The following is a 16438-nucleotide window of genomic DNA, read 5'->3' as shown; positions in this document are numbered from 1 at the left end:
AAAGTATTAATACAGTTAGATTAAATCTCCTTTTTTGGTACATAGCAGACGCAGCTTGTGCAGTTTTTAAATCCCTTAGTGTTGCTTCCACTTTTCAGACCACTAGCTAGTAAAATATTTTAGAATAATACTTATATATCTATACATAGATACAGACACATAAAAATTTATCTCTCCACAATATTCAGGAGTGAACATACATGCCCATCATTGCACTAAGAGAACACATTCCAGTTACTTTTGCAAGAAGAGCATAGTGTGAGGATTTTAATGATTAAAGGATTAAAATAGTTAAACATTTTGGTGATTTTTGTTTTGCTTCCTTCTTGGTTTTGTTGTGGCTTTTTCCCTGCAGTGTTTCCAAGACTTTGGTTTCCTCTTGGCAGGGTTTGGTGTACATTTGTTCACAGAAGGCACCACAGTGCACAGGAGAAGCTTTTGACACGCAAGCAAATGCATGGTTGAACTAAGATCGCTCTGCTGGGTTAGATAAGGGAAAATTGCAAATAGTCTTATTTGCAACAGACACAGACCTGCAGATGCACAAATAGAAAGCATCTCTCCACTGAGTTCTTAGCTTTGGTTGACCACTGCACACAATATACCCAGATTTAATGCTGCTGGCTTGGAAAATTAATGTTTTTAGAGTTTAAGGAATTCTTTCCATTTTGCCATCAGACTGAGGGAGGAACTTTGGGTGCACTGTCTTCTTTACAAGCATTATCTCCAAGAGGAACAGTTTTATCAGTCATTTGTTCAGAGACTTTCAGAATGAGTTGAGCAGCTTGCGAGACTTCCTTTCCTAATAGCAGCTGTCATGGACACATGATACAGGATGTATTGCTCATAAATTTCTAAGGAAGAAGCATAACTTTTTTTTTTTTTTTTAAATAAGCTGTTGAAGATTTTTCTAGCTGTCAGGGTTAGTTTGTCATGTGCTACATACCATTGTGAATTTTAAAACAGAACATTGTATATCAGTTCACTTTTGACAGTTCTGTAGGCTTCTCTGTGTTTTAAGTACTGTCAATCTTTTGATTTTCATGCCCAGTCAGTCTGACTCTCAGTCCTTGAGCCGAAGTGGGTTCATAGTCAGTCTGTTTGTGTCACTGTTTTACAAACAATATTGCTTTGTTCTCTAAGTGAAAATAGAATTTCCAGATAATTGACACAGGACCATAAGGAAAAATAAAGCACAGTCAGAACAAACTGAGACATGGTAATAGCGCAGTAGAGATAATTTAATCTCTGCCTCGCAAATGCTTTTCTCTTAATTTTGTGTAATAGTATCCATGAATATCAGGGGTTTTCTTGTTCCAACCCCCTTGCCCTGCATGGGCAGGGATACCACCCACTAGATGAGGCTGATCAAGGTTCTGTCCAGCCTGGCCTAGAACACTTCCAGGAGTGGGGCATCCATAGCTGCTCTGGGCAACCTGTGCCAGTGCCTCACTATGCTCTGAGCAAAGAATTTCTTCCTAACATCTAACCTAAGTCTCCCCATAAGGAGTCAGGAAAGAATAATTACTAGAAGACTTTCTCTAAAGTAAACTGTCTGCATTGTCGAAACTTCTGTTTGTTACAGCAATTCCTGTTGCCTCTGGAAGACCCCTTGTTCCTCACTTGGCACTTGTCTAATGGTCTACATGTACCAAGCTGGCTTATTCCAAAGGGTTTGACTTCCTCTCAAATTAGGGGAAAGGGCCCTGCCCTGTTCTGCTTACTGTGCTGATATGGGCATGTCCCAGATCTTGTCAGCATCTTCACTGAGCCCACTGTGAGCTCCAAATGAGTGAGCAAGTGCTTGGTATGGTACTTGCTAGGAACTCTGCTCCCAGCCTTTTGGATTTACATAAATTAAAGAAGTGATATTATGTCACTGCAGGTGTTTTTCTGACATTTAAAGATGATATGTGAAGTTTAAGTCTTGACATGGCAGATTTCTAAAGGTTTTGAAAAACTTGAGTTAGTTGGGGATTTGGGTGTTCTGTTTTTGGAACAATGGCCTCTGCAGCTATCAACAGTCCATTGTAAGCATAAAGAAACGAGATGTAATTAACTAAATGATCAAGTGATTCTCAGTTTGGAAAGGATTTACTACTAGTAGGAGCAACTCCAGTAACTTTTGTAATAAATGTTCTTCATGCTATAAGAAATGCATTCACATACACAGCTCAGAACAAAGCAGAATAGAAAGTAAAAGATACCTTCCTGTGAAAGTGTCTGAAAGGTAAAACTTCCATAGCATGTCAGTTACCATATTGGTGCTCTTTTTTGAAGGAGAAAAGTTATAATGAAGTTAAATTTACATGAGCATATATTTAAAGTAGTTTTACACAGTTTGGTTTGATTTAAATGAATTATTTAAGAGGTTTTGATGACTTTTTTTGCATTCTGTATGTCATGCTGCAGCAAATCACTGTAAATGTTTAATAAGTATCTGTATGTCTGAGTTTGTGTCAAAAGCTTGAGAAATGTTCTGATACAAATTTAACTTTCTTTTGAAGAATTAACTGTTCAATTTAGGCTAAATACTATCAACCTTTTGTTTCACCTTTTATTAGAAATCAACGTTAGAAGACAATAAAAAATGCCGCACAAATTAAGTCGAAGTGTCTTTACAGTCTTTGAAAAGCCAAATGGAAAATGTTGCTATTCTTGATCTTAGAATATGAAGGGAAATATACTGAAGGAGTCATAAAGATAGTCTGCTAATTGTTGCAGTGAAGCATGTCACCTGCACAATATGCATTTGCCTAACACAATATGCTGCATTATGTTACCATTAAAGGATTTTATTTTTCATCTTAGGTTCTGGCAGAACCTTTATATGCACTTTGTTGTTTCAACATCATTTCCATCTGTATTCTTCCAAGTTGCAAAGTGTTGGTTCTGCATGTACTAAATAATCTGTAATAAAACCAAGTAACAGTCCTAACATGCCCTGACACCATGTGCATTGACATGACTATGGTGAGATGTTTTTAATGGGACAGAGTGTTGCAGAAGCACATGGATGTTGAAATTTAGCCTTGTCTAAGATGTTAAACTTTTCCAGGCTGTTCATCACTCTTTTAACTCAGCAATGCCAGATGTATACTTGAACCTGAGGCATCTGTAAAGCGAGTAGGGATGTGCTCTTTTAGAAATTTTCAGGCAAAACTGTTTGTATTTTTCCCCCAGTTTTAAACACTGCTGTGGAATGAGCTGACATTTAAAGAACAGCCATTGAAATCAGGTACTTGTTTGCCTGATTTCAAAATCCTGTGTGTTGGTATTGAGTAACTTCAGCTCTTCAATATTTTTATTTTACATTTTATTCCACTATGTTTGTAGTTCTTAGATTATGGATTAAATTAAAAGGAAAATTTGGTTTTGATGCCTGTTTTAGATGATTAGTGATACCTCTATGTTAAGAACATCACAGCTTAGAAATTTTAGAATTCTGTGTGATTGGTAGGAGATGCTTACTGGAAGAGGGAAGCAGAAATTATCTGTAATGGTGGTTGAAATTCAAGCTCTGAAGGTTTGGGTTTTTCACCTTTTTACAGCTCTCTTTAAGCTGGATCCGTGCATTCCAGAAAGCAGCTAGAGAGTACAGATGTTGGGAATTGCAGATGTCAGAAAGGAAGCTATTAAGAGTCAGTTTTAATCAAGAAGTATGCTAACAGAGCTGGCGCATGGTTAAATCGTTGGAGGAGCAAATGCCTAAGACAAAGAGAGTTTGTTTGGAACAGAAGTCTAGATTTGCTATTTAAGTACCAATTACATGAGGGATTATTTAAGGTGTTTTAGTGAGGATGTAGTTACATCTATGTTTATGGTGGGTTCTCTCCTTTCCTGCACTGATGTTTAAGCTTGCCTTTGTTTTGCAAACAAAGTGTGAAGCTGTCCTGATAGCAGACTTTTTGCCCCAGATTGGGCATGTAATGGAAGAGTAGGCAGCATGCTGAGCTTGTGCCTCTGGTGTGTTTGGAGGACAGCAGGAGCAGGAGGGAGTAATCTCCCCCAGCAGCTGGGTTTATGGAGGTAGGCATTTGTCACTCTTTTCTTGCAAAATCAGCAGAGTTATTCTCAGCTGCACTTAGGGCATTTCCGAAGCGTTTTGAAATTGATGAGAAAAGCAAAGATTGTGCCATGGAGAGCCATATTAGAAGATACTCATCATCCCAGTCATTTCTTTAGCTGAAATCTTCTCCCTTGGCAAGATTATTCCCAATTCCTTTCCCTCCCCCTCCATTATATGGTCACCAATAGCATTTACTTAAAGGAGCATGGTCAAAAAGAACTATTGAAGGCATTTAGCTGGATGCTTATTAGGTTTCCCTAGCAAATAGTTCAGGCAGGGTTGCAGAAGGAGCAGATACCAGCTTAGTACTGAGCTTCAGGTAGGTGCAACTCTAAATGTCCTTTATGCATGTTCAGATGACAAGGTGTGTTTGTGCTGTGGCAACTGGTGTTTTGTGGTAAGTCTGTGGCACGAGCAGAATGCAAAGCACGGCTGGAATTTGGATTTGTGGCAGGGCTTTGGGCATGGCAGGGAGCCAGAAATAGGGTTTTTCTGTAGTTGGTAAGTGCTTTTGAGGAAATGTTGAAAACAGTGGTGAACTTAAAAGTTTTAGGATTTGCACTCTCTGTTTTTTTCTGTCTGTTTGCTGTTGCCCGTGTTAGTTTCTTTTGTGTGTTGACAGAGTTCATACTGGTCAGTGAGAGTAATGCAAAACTTGTAATGTATGTTGCCTCAAAATCAGATTGTTTATTACTACCATAGTTTGTGTGTCGCAGCTCATTTCAAGTAGTTGGATTTCAGAGCTTCAGTTTGCACACAGCATATCCCCTTCATGTGGTCTTGTTGTTACTGGAATAATGTGGGCATTTTGTTCTCCGGCTGTACAAAATCAAGTATTTTTTACTTATTTTGTCAGCAGAAACATGCAGATGCTGTGTTGGGTTGGGCAACATGAGAACTGGCCAGTGCTCCAGATTGTGCTAGTAAAGCTTTTATGATTTTGTGCAGCTCTGATCATTATTAGCATTGTAACATTTGTCTTCATTTTTTCCTCTAATAAATCATCTGCTGAATCTTTTCACTTCAGCAAAGTCATCTTTGAACGTCACTAGCATGTCAGCCCAAAATTACTATATAAGGAAGAGACTGGCTTTTGAAACTAGTTCTATGCATTTAAATCTAAAGAGCATAATCGATGATTGTCTGAAATAACTGGCAACTTTTCTTTTCAAAACCCTGTCAAAGTTTAACTGTTTTCCTTAGAAGAGCAATTTGCTCTTTTAGAGAGACTGCTTATCCCATTATGCAGAGAGAACTATGGGATATACTGGTCTCTTTTTTTACATCATGGGAGAATCTTTGTTTATTTAAAAAGAAAAAAAGTACAACTGGTTCATCACCAGAACTGCTATTTCTTGATTTTGTACATCTGTTGGAACTGGCAGAAATGCTGTAATAACACATTCTTTCCTCTCCAGAGAAAGGGAGGAGGGGCAGGCTTGTAGTCATACACTTGGCTGTGTTACTGTGTTTACTTCCTACCTTTTTCTGTTTTATTTTTAAAAACAAACAAAACCACAATCCCCTCCCCCAAAACAAACAGCAGCAGACTTTTTGCCTGAAATGAATGCTTTGCTTGCTGTTCATTTTGTTCATGAACTCTCCTGATTTAGGAGGTTGGCACTTTCCACTGCCCCTGTGGTATCTGTGTGAACATACCAATGTTAGTAATTATCCAGTTATAAAAATGCTTTTAAGGTTATTCTTGCACTTCTGAACACACAAATTTACTTGTCAGCAATGGACTGCATCTGTACTATATTTCAGACATGGTCTACCAGCTGTCTATGATAAACATAATACCAAGATACTGGAGAGAAGAACATCTTCTGTGAAAGCTTTTTTCAGTTTCTTTTTTTTTTTTTTTTTTTTAATATCAGGGAATGTTTTAGTTCATTTAATGAGAAACAGCGGCTGCAAAATTACTACATTTGTTTTGGGAACTGGAGCAGGTAAAGCATCCAAGATAGGTTTTTTTGACTAAAAATGTTCCCTTAGGAGGGAAGGAAGAGTATGTTATGTTCTTGAAGTATTTATACTCTTTATTTTGGACTCTGAGAGTAAGCTTATTTTTTTTAATATGTTCACAGTGGTAAGATTTTCCTTTATTAGAAAAAAAAAAGAAGAAAGCAGTAATAATTCGGCATTTGAAAAATAGAATACAGTGGCTTTTTAATTCTATAAAAACTCTAGGGGCTTAGAATATAAGACATATTTTTATCAAAACCAGGAGATGTACATGTTTTTTAGTAGGGGTTTTTGTGTGGGGTTGGGTTTTTTTTTTCCTTTTTTTCTCTTGTCTTTAATTGTCACACTTGAGGAAGGCAGTGTAGTGTTGATGTGCAGCCCTGCCGTACCGGGTGGTGGTGAGACTGCGTGGGGTTGTCTTGGCTGCCTGCTGGTACACACTTAGTGTACACTACATTATATATATATATATATAATCCACAGGCCGTGGTGGTGTGCAGAGGGCCTGCAGTGGCTCTGCAGAGCCTGTGGGCTATTTCTGTGTTTCCTCTTTGGAGAGGGATTCCTGTTTCCGCTGCTGCTGAGCCGTCCCCTGAAACTTGCCCGTCTTGACCCGCGCAGCTCAGCGATCCCTTCCGGAGGCTCAGCACGTGTTTGGATCTGTGCCGGGCTCTGAGGGCTCTGCGCGCTGCTTAGCTCTTGTAAACAGAGGCATTAATCTCTGCATTCCTTTGTTCCTACCTTTGGACTTGGTTTTAGCATCCAGTTTCAGATTTTATCTTTTGGTAAGGTCATAGAAACCCATTTACACCTTTCTGGGGGGTCAGTTGGGAAACACTGAGAAAAGAAAGCATGGCATTAGCTTTGCATGTAGATTTGCAACATTGCCTTCTCATTTTGCTGTTACAGATGCAGTTCTCCAAAAGTTAAAAAAATTTCTCTTGTACAACCAAGCTTCCAAGAAGTAGGAATAGTTGCATGTTTGGGGAGAACTTAGTGGTTTTGGTTGGAGATGATCTGCTGCTTTTTCCTCTGTCAGAGGAAAATAGGAAGAGTTCCTTCTTTGTCTCTTTTCTCACTGTGCAGTCATTTAAGCAGCAGAAAACAGAAGGAAATCCTTGGTGTCACCTTATACATAGGTAATAACTGAAGCTTGGTATGTCAAGAGAATCTGGTTTGGGGGCTTTTTTTTTTTCCCTTACAGAAATATATCTGATAAAAAATTCAAATGTTGTCACCTTAACTGTAGTCTTTGCCGTGCCCTTCAGCTTCTATATAATCAAGCAGTGTTGGCTGTCACTCTGCAGCTCTGCTCCCTGAAATATTCAGATACCTTATGCTATAAATATGCATACTTCTCTGAGAACCCTCAGATTTTGAGAATATCTTGAGTTGTTTAGCCACAGTGATTTAATTTCTGCTGTCAGTCTGAATGGTTCAAAAAACACTGAGAAATCTTCCTTTTAATTAACTGTATCAGATTTGTACTTGACCTTATCACATGTGCAGAAAATGTAAGGTAGAGAAAACAGAAAAGTTTCCAATGCTGTAAGCCTGTTGCTAAGCTTTATAGAAGAGCTTGCTTGTTTACTTAATTGTCACCTTGGGTTTTGGTAATTTCTACACATGTATAGACCCGTGCACACACCCTACTTCCCTTGGGGGAGCAGGGGAGTGCAGATGCCTTTCTCTGCACTGATTAAGTGTAACAAAGATAGTCCTTGACCAGAAGGAAATTTCAGTCTTGTTAAGATAAGAAGGATGTAAAGGCTAGAAAAAGCTGACAGGAAGAGGTATTGGGTCAGATGGTGAGGAAAAGGTGGTAGTAATAGGAATAGCAGGTCACTAGAGTGCTGTGACCTTCCAGAACCAATAGTGATAGTTGTGATTCTAATCCTGCTTTTATTTAATCTCTCCTAATTCAGGGAATTCTTCTGAAGAATTTGCTGGAAGCAGATACATGTGAATTTTCTGCATGAAGACTCTCCAACTGGATTACATAATAATATGCCTGTATCCTCTGCCTCTGTTTGATCCTTAAAAATGATTAGGATAGTATATGAAATTTAACCCCTTTCTGATGAGTGACCTAGACATGAGTTTACATCGGCAAATGGGCTCTGATCGGGACCTCCAGTCTTCTGCTTCCTCTGTGAGCTTGCCATCAGTTAAAAAGGCACCAAAGAAAAGAAGAATTTCGTTGGGCTCACTTTTTCGGAGAAAAAAGGACACGAAACGCAAGTCTAGGGATCTAAATGGAGGTGTTGATGGAATTGCAAGTATTGAAAGTATTCATTCAGAAATGTGTACAGACAAGAACTCTATTTTCTCCACGTGTACCTCTTCTGATAACGGAACAACCTCTAGCAGCAAACCAAGTGGAGACTTCATGGAGTGCCCCTTGTGCCTTCTGCGGCACTCCAAGGACAGGTTCCCGGAGATAATGACTTGTCACCACAGATCTTGTGTGGATTGCTTGCGTCAGTATCTGCGGATAGAGATCTCTGAGAGCAGAGTTAATATTAGCTGCCCAGAATGCTCAGAACGCTTTAATCCTCATGATATTCGTTTGATATTAAATGATGACATCTTGATGGAAAAGTATGAAGAGTTCATGCTTAGGCGGTGGCTGGTTGCGGATCCTGACTGTAGGTGGTGCCCAGCTCCAGATTGTGGGTATGTATGTTTCCTATAGTCACGGTGTAAATACATCATTTTCATAGCATTATGATTTTTGAAAAGTCACTTGCTTTACTTAAGGTGATATTACAAGTATGTAGCAGGTAGAATTCTCTTTAATAAGAAAAGACATCAAAAAGAAATCAAAACAAATTAAAGTGAAAACAATAACCACTGCAAGCCACAACCACCTTCCCAAATAAAATGTTTTCTCGCGTAGGTTTTTCTTTTTTTTCTGCACAGAGGGAATTCCAGCAATGTCACGAAACTCTTATTGGTAGAAGCCATTTATTTACAGCAAGCAAAAGAAATTTAGATGTTGCACTGCCAAGGTAATGGTACAAAGCTCAAACTGAAGAGAATTGAAGAATTGATGACTGTCATTTAACTTAATTTGTTAAAGCACAGTGGGTAATTTGGCTTTTAACTGTGGAAAATGATTTAAGCTTTTCTTTGAATTAAAAGGTCTCTCCTGCTTCAGCTATCTTCCATCTTGTGGCTGATTGAGACAGCGCTTGTTGCCTGTCAGCAGGATTCTGATGTAAGATAATCAGCTTGTTCCTGCTTATTATCTGGGGAACGTAATGTTTTAACTTTGCTTTAATACTTTAAACAGTTCTGAAACCATGCTGAATTCTAAGTAGGCTGAATACTACTGAGCAGCAGCTCATCATGCTTTTGTGCTGCTGGTGTCTCATAATGCCATTCTTCAGCAAGCTGCTTTTTTCGAGATTGTTTGTGTTATCATACTGCTCTAAAGATTATAGGCATGACTGCAATCCAGATGTGCAGTGCACACTAAAAACTCAGAGGCTGACAGCTCTGTTTCAAAGCCTCACAGATGAGCAATAAGAAGAATGAAGAAGAGGAAGAATGTTGCAGGAGACCAAGCAAGATAGGATTGACTGTTAGGTAGATTAAATACTCCAGTATTAACAACCAAGTGCTTAATGTTTAGGACTTATTTAAAATACAATTTTGCTTTCATACTTTGAAAGAAACAGAATTTGCTAACACAAGTCAAAAGCAGGGACTGGAAAGGTAATAGTTTCATATCTGGTCCAAAGTGGATGGCATTGCTGTGGCATAGTTTTAGGACAGAAGGAAAAATAATTTGAGGGATGTTTTGGTTGCATGAGTTTGTTACAAAGTCATATGGACAAAGCCAGTACAGTTTACTCTTAATATTTTGATACTGCAAAATAAAACAACCACCAGAAGGTATTATTTGGTAGACAGAAGCATGCTTTGCCTTGAGTTTTTGGGTTACAAACAGTTATTATTCAATGCAAGAAGCATTTAAGATGTGTTAAAATGTTTTCTATTGTACCATGTTTCAGTGGTTCAGATTGCTTTGTTTTTTTAAACAGATAAGAAAATTGATGCATAAAAACCAAAACAGGTTAAACAAACCTGCCTTAGTCTACTTAATTAAGTACTAAAAAACTATCTCCTAAGTATCTTCAGTGGTTAGAAACTGTAATGACAATTGCTGTGGATAACACCATCATAAAAATAAAAAGTGGGTGTTCAGAGCAAAGTTTAGGTTCCATGCAGTCATGTGGGACCACAGCCATGCATTAGCGTGCAGGTATTTAAATCATTGCTCCAGAGCTGCTTGTTGCATGCTCCATACTCTGGAGGGGAGTCCTGTGAAAAATACAGTAAATTACCAGGCAGATAAACACTGCCAGTGTCTGTGTGAAGGGAACAAACTGGTACTGCATGGGCAACTTTATGTTGTACTTTTGATACCATGATTTTTCCTTATACTTGAAGTGGCAGGGAAGTGCTTCACGATGATAGATGAATTCTGCTTTTAATGCACAGATAATGCTTCCTCACTGAATTCTCATTACTGGTTTAAAGTGGAATAAAGTTGGCTGCTTGGGTACTTCTCAGGAGGATCACTGTTTCTGGTTATCATCCTAAACAAACAAGGGCTCCTGCAATCATGTTTTGTCTTTTCCCCATCCTTCTCCTGATTGTTTTGAAACCTTCAGAACCCTTAGATCTGTTGGGCAGCAGGGACTGAGAATTCAGCAAAAGTTAATCTAAGTAGTTTAGGGGAAAGGGCATACATATTACTTGAACAACAGAAAGACCATCAGTAGTGCCTCCAGCAGGAGTGTATGAATGCTCCAGTTAAAAAATGAAATTTGGCTTTCAGGCAGCCACCACAGCGCTGTCTGACAAGTCTGTATGTGCCCAGCTGAGGGAAGGCACATACAGGGAGGTAGGAAGGAGAAGTGGGAGTGGTGTGGAAAGTGATAATGGGGATTTGATGTTGTGGTGGAGCTTAGCAGGAAGATGAAGGAAGGAACTGTACAGGTGTAAGGTTTAGGGAAGCAAACACTACTCAGACTTCCACAGAAGAGCCTTTGCTAACAAACACTGCTCAGGGATGATGCGTGACATTCAGTGCACACAAACTGCAGATCAGCAGACGTTTGCTTTAATAATTATGTGGTGCAACAGTAGTCACAGTTTCTAATTGCTTTGGCAGCTAATCCAATTGTACAATATGCATTTAAAGCCGGGGTTTATTTCTTTTTCTGAACAGTTTTTGAATTGTAGTACTGGTGGAACGCATTAGGTTTATGACCTTTTATTTCATGAAAGAACTGGATGGAATGCATTTGCTAAATTTGCAATTTATCCCAAAGTAGGAGAGGTGCAATAACTTCAGAGGGTAGCATAATTTCCTGAAGTTTACTTTAAGATCAGAAACAAGTACTGTAATAAACAGGAAATTGGTGTGAAATTGAGCATTTTTGTAGGAAAAAGTTACTGCACAAGTATGTAAAAAAAGGATGGTGCACAACAGTGCTTCAGCTCTTCTCAGCATTGATGAAACATCCCATGTAATATTATTTCAGGGTTTGGGCATCACATTAAGTCAAAAATGTGGACCAGATAAAGAGCAAATAATTATAAAAAGTTTGATCCCTGAAATGAAAAAATTGAGGGAAACTGGATCAGTCTGTTAAAACATAGGGGATTTTTTGCATCATTGATCTCCTGGGTTCTAAGGAGACAACAATTAATGGTTAAGAACTATGTAATTATTTTTCCTCTCTGTTTCAACTCTATTTGGGTAAAAACAAGTCCTAGGGTCAGCAAAACATGAACCAAACAGATCTTGAAACAGTTATCTACAGTACCAAATGTACTGCTCTTATTTCTGTCCCAGTGGAGAACTTCCTTGTCCTCTGCACAGGAGAACTGCAGATCACTTTGGAGGAGAAGCTCTGCTGCAGCAGCTCTGCCTTGGGCTGCCTCATCCACAGCTTCTGTTGCAAGCTCAAATGCATCCTGACCATGGTTGTTACCTGGAGGAAGCACTGTGAAAGTCTGTAACCTACCAGCAGTGGCTTGATAGGAGACACTGTCACACAGGTGATCTTTCCCTGGGGAAGGAGCACTGGTACAAAATCTCACGAGCCTTCTCCTAGACCAATATCTTTATATTCTGTTTTTCATACCAGTTCTCCAGTGTAATTTTAACAAGCATCCCTGAATCAGTATTCCAAATGAGTGCTGTCTTTTCTTCTATTTGAATTATTTAATAGTTTTGCTCTGAGATTGTATTGCTGATATCATTAGAAGAGAGCAGCAATTCCTAAATTTTCATACCTTTATCAGGCAAAAAGCAGATCATGCAAAAGAGTACAAAATCTTCAACCATCTTTTCACTGTGCAGCCTTCAATTAATGGCTCACTGCCTCTGGTTTTTGTTTTACTGGGTATTACTTTGAGTTTGGTTGGTTGTCCCTTCTCTCACCCTAAACAAGGACTGTAGGCCTTCACATCTGCTTTAGAAAGGATACAAATGTTAAAATTAAACCTGTAATCCAGTTTGAACTGAGATTTTCTCTGGTCTAAAAAGTTACTTTCTAAAGGTGTGCCAAATACATCAGTCCCAGTTAGGGAGTGCTTTCAGGGATGTGCCCATGCTTTATTAGTGATAGAAAGGTTGCAGGATATAAATTGATACTTTATTCTGTGTCTTAGACTTGAGATTTTTTTGGTCTAACATTAGCAAGCCTTGAATGTATCCATGTATGTTGAAGTGTTTGGATCAGAGTCTCTTTGTGTACATGCAAAGCAATTATCTCTTCAGTTTGCAGAAAGTGGGGAAAATGAAGCTGATTAACTTGGCAGCGATATAGAAGAGTAGCAATTATTGAAATAAATCTCTACTTGGAAAGCAAGAAATATTTGTAAACACACAGGCATGTATCTCATTTGTTACTGCATAATCTGTAAGTTAAATGTTGAAAGTCCTATTTGTTTGCAAGATTTCCTAGGGAGGAACATCAAATATGCTGTTTTAAAACAATAATGGAAGGGACAGGATTTACATTAACTTTGCAGAGTTTCAGATCTAGCTACTTAAAAATAGCTAAATTTTAAGATAGGCTTGTAAGTAGGAATATTTTTAAAGTGTTATTACTAATAAAGAATATTTTGAGTTAACTTATGCGACTGCTATAAAATAGACGGGGGTAAAAATAAACAGTCTTTTTAAATAAAATTACCTTGATTTGAACAGACAGAAACTTAAGTTTTATTGCATTTATAAATCTGTTGAAGTCTACTCAGGGACCCTGGTCATGTGAATAAAAGCATACATCTGTTTTAAATGTTCATACCAGTGGATTAGTATTATATATTTAAAAGACAGCTATTACATAAAATCATTGGAAAAAAGCTACAATGGGTATGAATTAATAAACATATATACATATGTTTGTATTTACTGTTAATGTGAACACACTGTGTTTTTATCATATGAACTTTGAAATGCAGGTCTAATGAAGGAACAGTTTTGTCACTTCAGCTCTCATTTTATAGAACTGTTCTGTAGTGTCTGATTATAAAATAGTGTAACACAGTTTTGTAAGTCTCAACATTCTTGGAGGTTTTTTGCTCTCTAGTATTGTCAGAGTAAAGGTGGCATTGAGACCCAAACTATTATCAGTTTTTTGCATTTGCATTTGAAATGTACTTTTTAAAATGCCTTAATTATTGAGAAACTGAAATCCTATTTATAAAATACTTGGTTTGTTGTTTTGCCATTTTAAAATACAAAGAGTTAACAAGCATCTATTTAAAGTACGTAGTGGTGTTCATGATAAAAGGCAACTAGTAAACCCTAAAACGTTTTGCAGTGCCAAACCACATGTCATTGCAGCTGTGGGTTACACTGCAGGTCACTTAGCAGGGATCCTTCCTCGTGGACAGGGTCAATCTAAGACATGACCACAGTGACTGGGACACTTCTGAAACTATAACTTCCTAATTGCTTAAACACCTTTTTTGGGTTTATTGTTCCACTCTTCTAAACTGTGGTTTCTTGGTGATTGTAAACATTACAGTATTGCATTCAGCTTTAAATACAGTGTATTTGAGTACTGCAGGGAGTAAAGGTGAGTGAGTGTTGCAGTGATTATCGTATTTCTGTGCAATCTTAATCCAATGCAGTGGCAACAGAGTTGTGGAAAGAGGAGTTTAGGAACTGGTGCTGGCCACCTCCTGAAGGAAGTAGCCAGCTTCTGATGTCCACTGCCTCTGTACCTGCTTCAGCTGCCCTGACAGCTTTCTAGTCAGCTGTGTTCTACACTTAGACCTGGTTTTACTAACAAGACTCTCTCTTGCCCCCCTTGCTGGTACAGATACGCCGTGATCGCGTTTGGATGTGCCAGCTGCCCCAAACTGACGTGTGGGCGGGAGGGCTGCGGCACCGAGTTCTGCTACCACTGCAAGCAAATCTGGCATCCCAACCAGACCTGCGATGCCGCTCGCCAGGAGAGAGCCCAGAGCCTGCGCCTGAGAACCATCCGCTCTTCATCCATCAGCTACAGCCAGGAGTCTGGAGCAGCAGGTATTTGTGGTCGGGGTGCTGTGTCTGTACAACAGACCCTAGATAAGGAAAGAATGGAATAGTGACATGGTAGGTAGATACTAGGTGCTTTGTCTTTCAGAAACATAAAATAACAATTCTAAATTTGAATTAAAATGTTTAATGTTATGCTTTGAAGTACTCCGTGACCAGAACATCTGACTTAAGTTTTAAAAGCTTGTCACCATTTTAATTGTCGTTGAAAAATGGGAAATCAAATGAGCTCGCTGAAAGGCGTCCCATGTCAACATTAGCATGTTGACTTTTTTAGTTGCATCACTTAGTACACTTGTTTTCCTCACTGTAGGTGAAGTTCCCCAGCTGTTAGAATTCATCCTCACAACCACTGATTTTCTGTTTTCAAAAAGACTATTACTCTGATGCCAGCTCTGATGTTTGATATCTTTGTTAGTACTAATTTTGGGTTTTCTAGGGAATGGTAATCTGTCTTGTCTACCAGAAGGCAAACAATTCCATCTCTTAAAGCTGAGCTTGTTTGTAACTCCCAAAAAAAAGCAGATAAACTATTCAGAGTAGTGTTTAGCACATCAAAATTGCAGTTTGCTGTTGATAGGAATTGGCTCTGAATTACACCAAGCTCTGATTTATTTGGCAGCTTTTGTCTCTGGCTGAGCAAGCAAGGTAGATATTTGGAGTAAAGAGTCTCACTTGCAGCTTGTAGTCAGAGCTGTTTTTCTCCTGCTGAGCCCAGACTCGAGAGTTTCTGATTAGTAGTTTGCACTGGCTTATTTTAACAGTGCATCCCATCTTGCCCTAAAAATTAGCATCTTGCTCTAGCTTTCAAATAAATTGAAAGTAAGCTAAATGAATTAGCACACCAGCTCCTTTCCTTACCCTTCCAGTTCCTCTCAGCCTGTAGTGCAGTAGCTCTGCCTTTCCTGTGCTGAAGAACTTGCTCTGTTTACTTTCTGCCCTGTAGGCTGTGCATGTGCTCCCATGTGGGAGTAGCTAATGAATCCTTTCAGCTGCTTACTCCTTGTGCACTGGGCTTGGTAGAGGTACTTTTTTCTGCTGGTTCTGCACCTCTTTAGGTATTCTTTCTATTAAGTATGAGCTCTCCTTTCCCTTTGTCTTACCTAGTAGCATCAAGGCAGTAAACTTGGAATTCTGTGCTAGGAGCTGCAAGGTATTTCTGCTGCTGTGTATAAACAGCTTGTCCTAAAGTGCAGGTGCTAAACAGGAGTGAAGATCACAACTGTGGGGGGTGTGTGTGTGTGTATTTCACTATTGCTCAATGACCCTTTGTTTGACAGAGCTGGTCACTTTACCTCATTTTTCCACATTTGACTTGGGAACATGGAGATTCTCCAGAGGTTTCTTCTGCTACACTATATTTTTTGGGGAGTTAGTAGGTATAAGTAGGGCTGTGAAAAGGACTCAAGAGGAGGTTAGCAGTACCAAAGAAGTACATGAATGTGAATGGGGAGATGGGTTTAAGATACGTTAACAGAGTGGAGACAGAATATTAAAGTATGGGATTCATAACACCATGAAACGTAAAAGAGGATTATATTTAAAGAGACCTTATTATCAGTCCTGTGTTAGCATACATATTTAATGTCAGATTCTAATATATATTTCATTAAGCTTAGAAAATCCTTGAACAGAGAGCATGCATTAACTATTCAATTACTTGAATGTGGTCTACTACACCTTGTTTTCATTAGTTTTGCTCGCTCCAAGGTTTGTAAAAACAGATTTGGTACCAAGTCATGGCCAAATGAAGATTTGCAACCTTATAAAAAACTTCTTCAGTTTTTCAGATAATGATTCAGTCAGTTTTCCCAAATGTATGT

General features: G+C 38.7%; 1 protein-coding gene across 6 annotated transcripts in view; it reads left to right on the top strand.

The window, feature by feature from the left end:
- The window catches only part of RNF19A (ring finger protein 19A, RBR E3 ubiquitin protein ligase), a 57594-nt gene that overhangs the window by 27985 nt on the left and 13171 nt on the right, over positions 1 to 16438 (top strand). For 5 of the 6 annotated variants that reach the window (XM_064393084.1, XM_064393077.1, XM_064393078.1 and 2 more), the window contains 2 exons: positions 7963 to 8713; positions 14395 to 14603. In XM_064393084.1, coding sequence (XP_064249154.1) covers positions 8097 to 8713; positions 14395 to 14603 — 826 coding nt within the window. In that variant the 5' untranslated portion in view covers positions 7963 to 8096. Of the gene's footprint in view, positions 1 to 6798; positions 6823 to 7962; positions 8714 to 14394; positions 14604 to 16438 lie in introns of those variants that run through there. The other variant, XM_064393104.1, reaches the window with a different exon arrangement.

This window comes from Passer domesticus, chromosome 1 (genome assembly GCF_036417665.1).
Source record: "Passer domesticus isolate bPasDom1 chromosome 1, bPasDom1.hap1, whole genome shotgun sequence".
Lineage (NCBI taxonomy): Eukaryota > Metazoa > Chordata > Aves > Passeriformes > Passeridae > Passer > Passer domesticus.
Note: the sequence above shows the minus strand (reverse complement) of the source record. Positions and strands in the feature narration are given on the sequence as shown.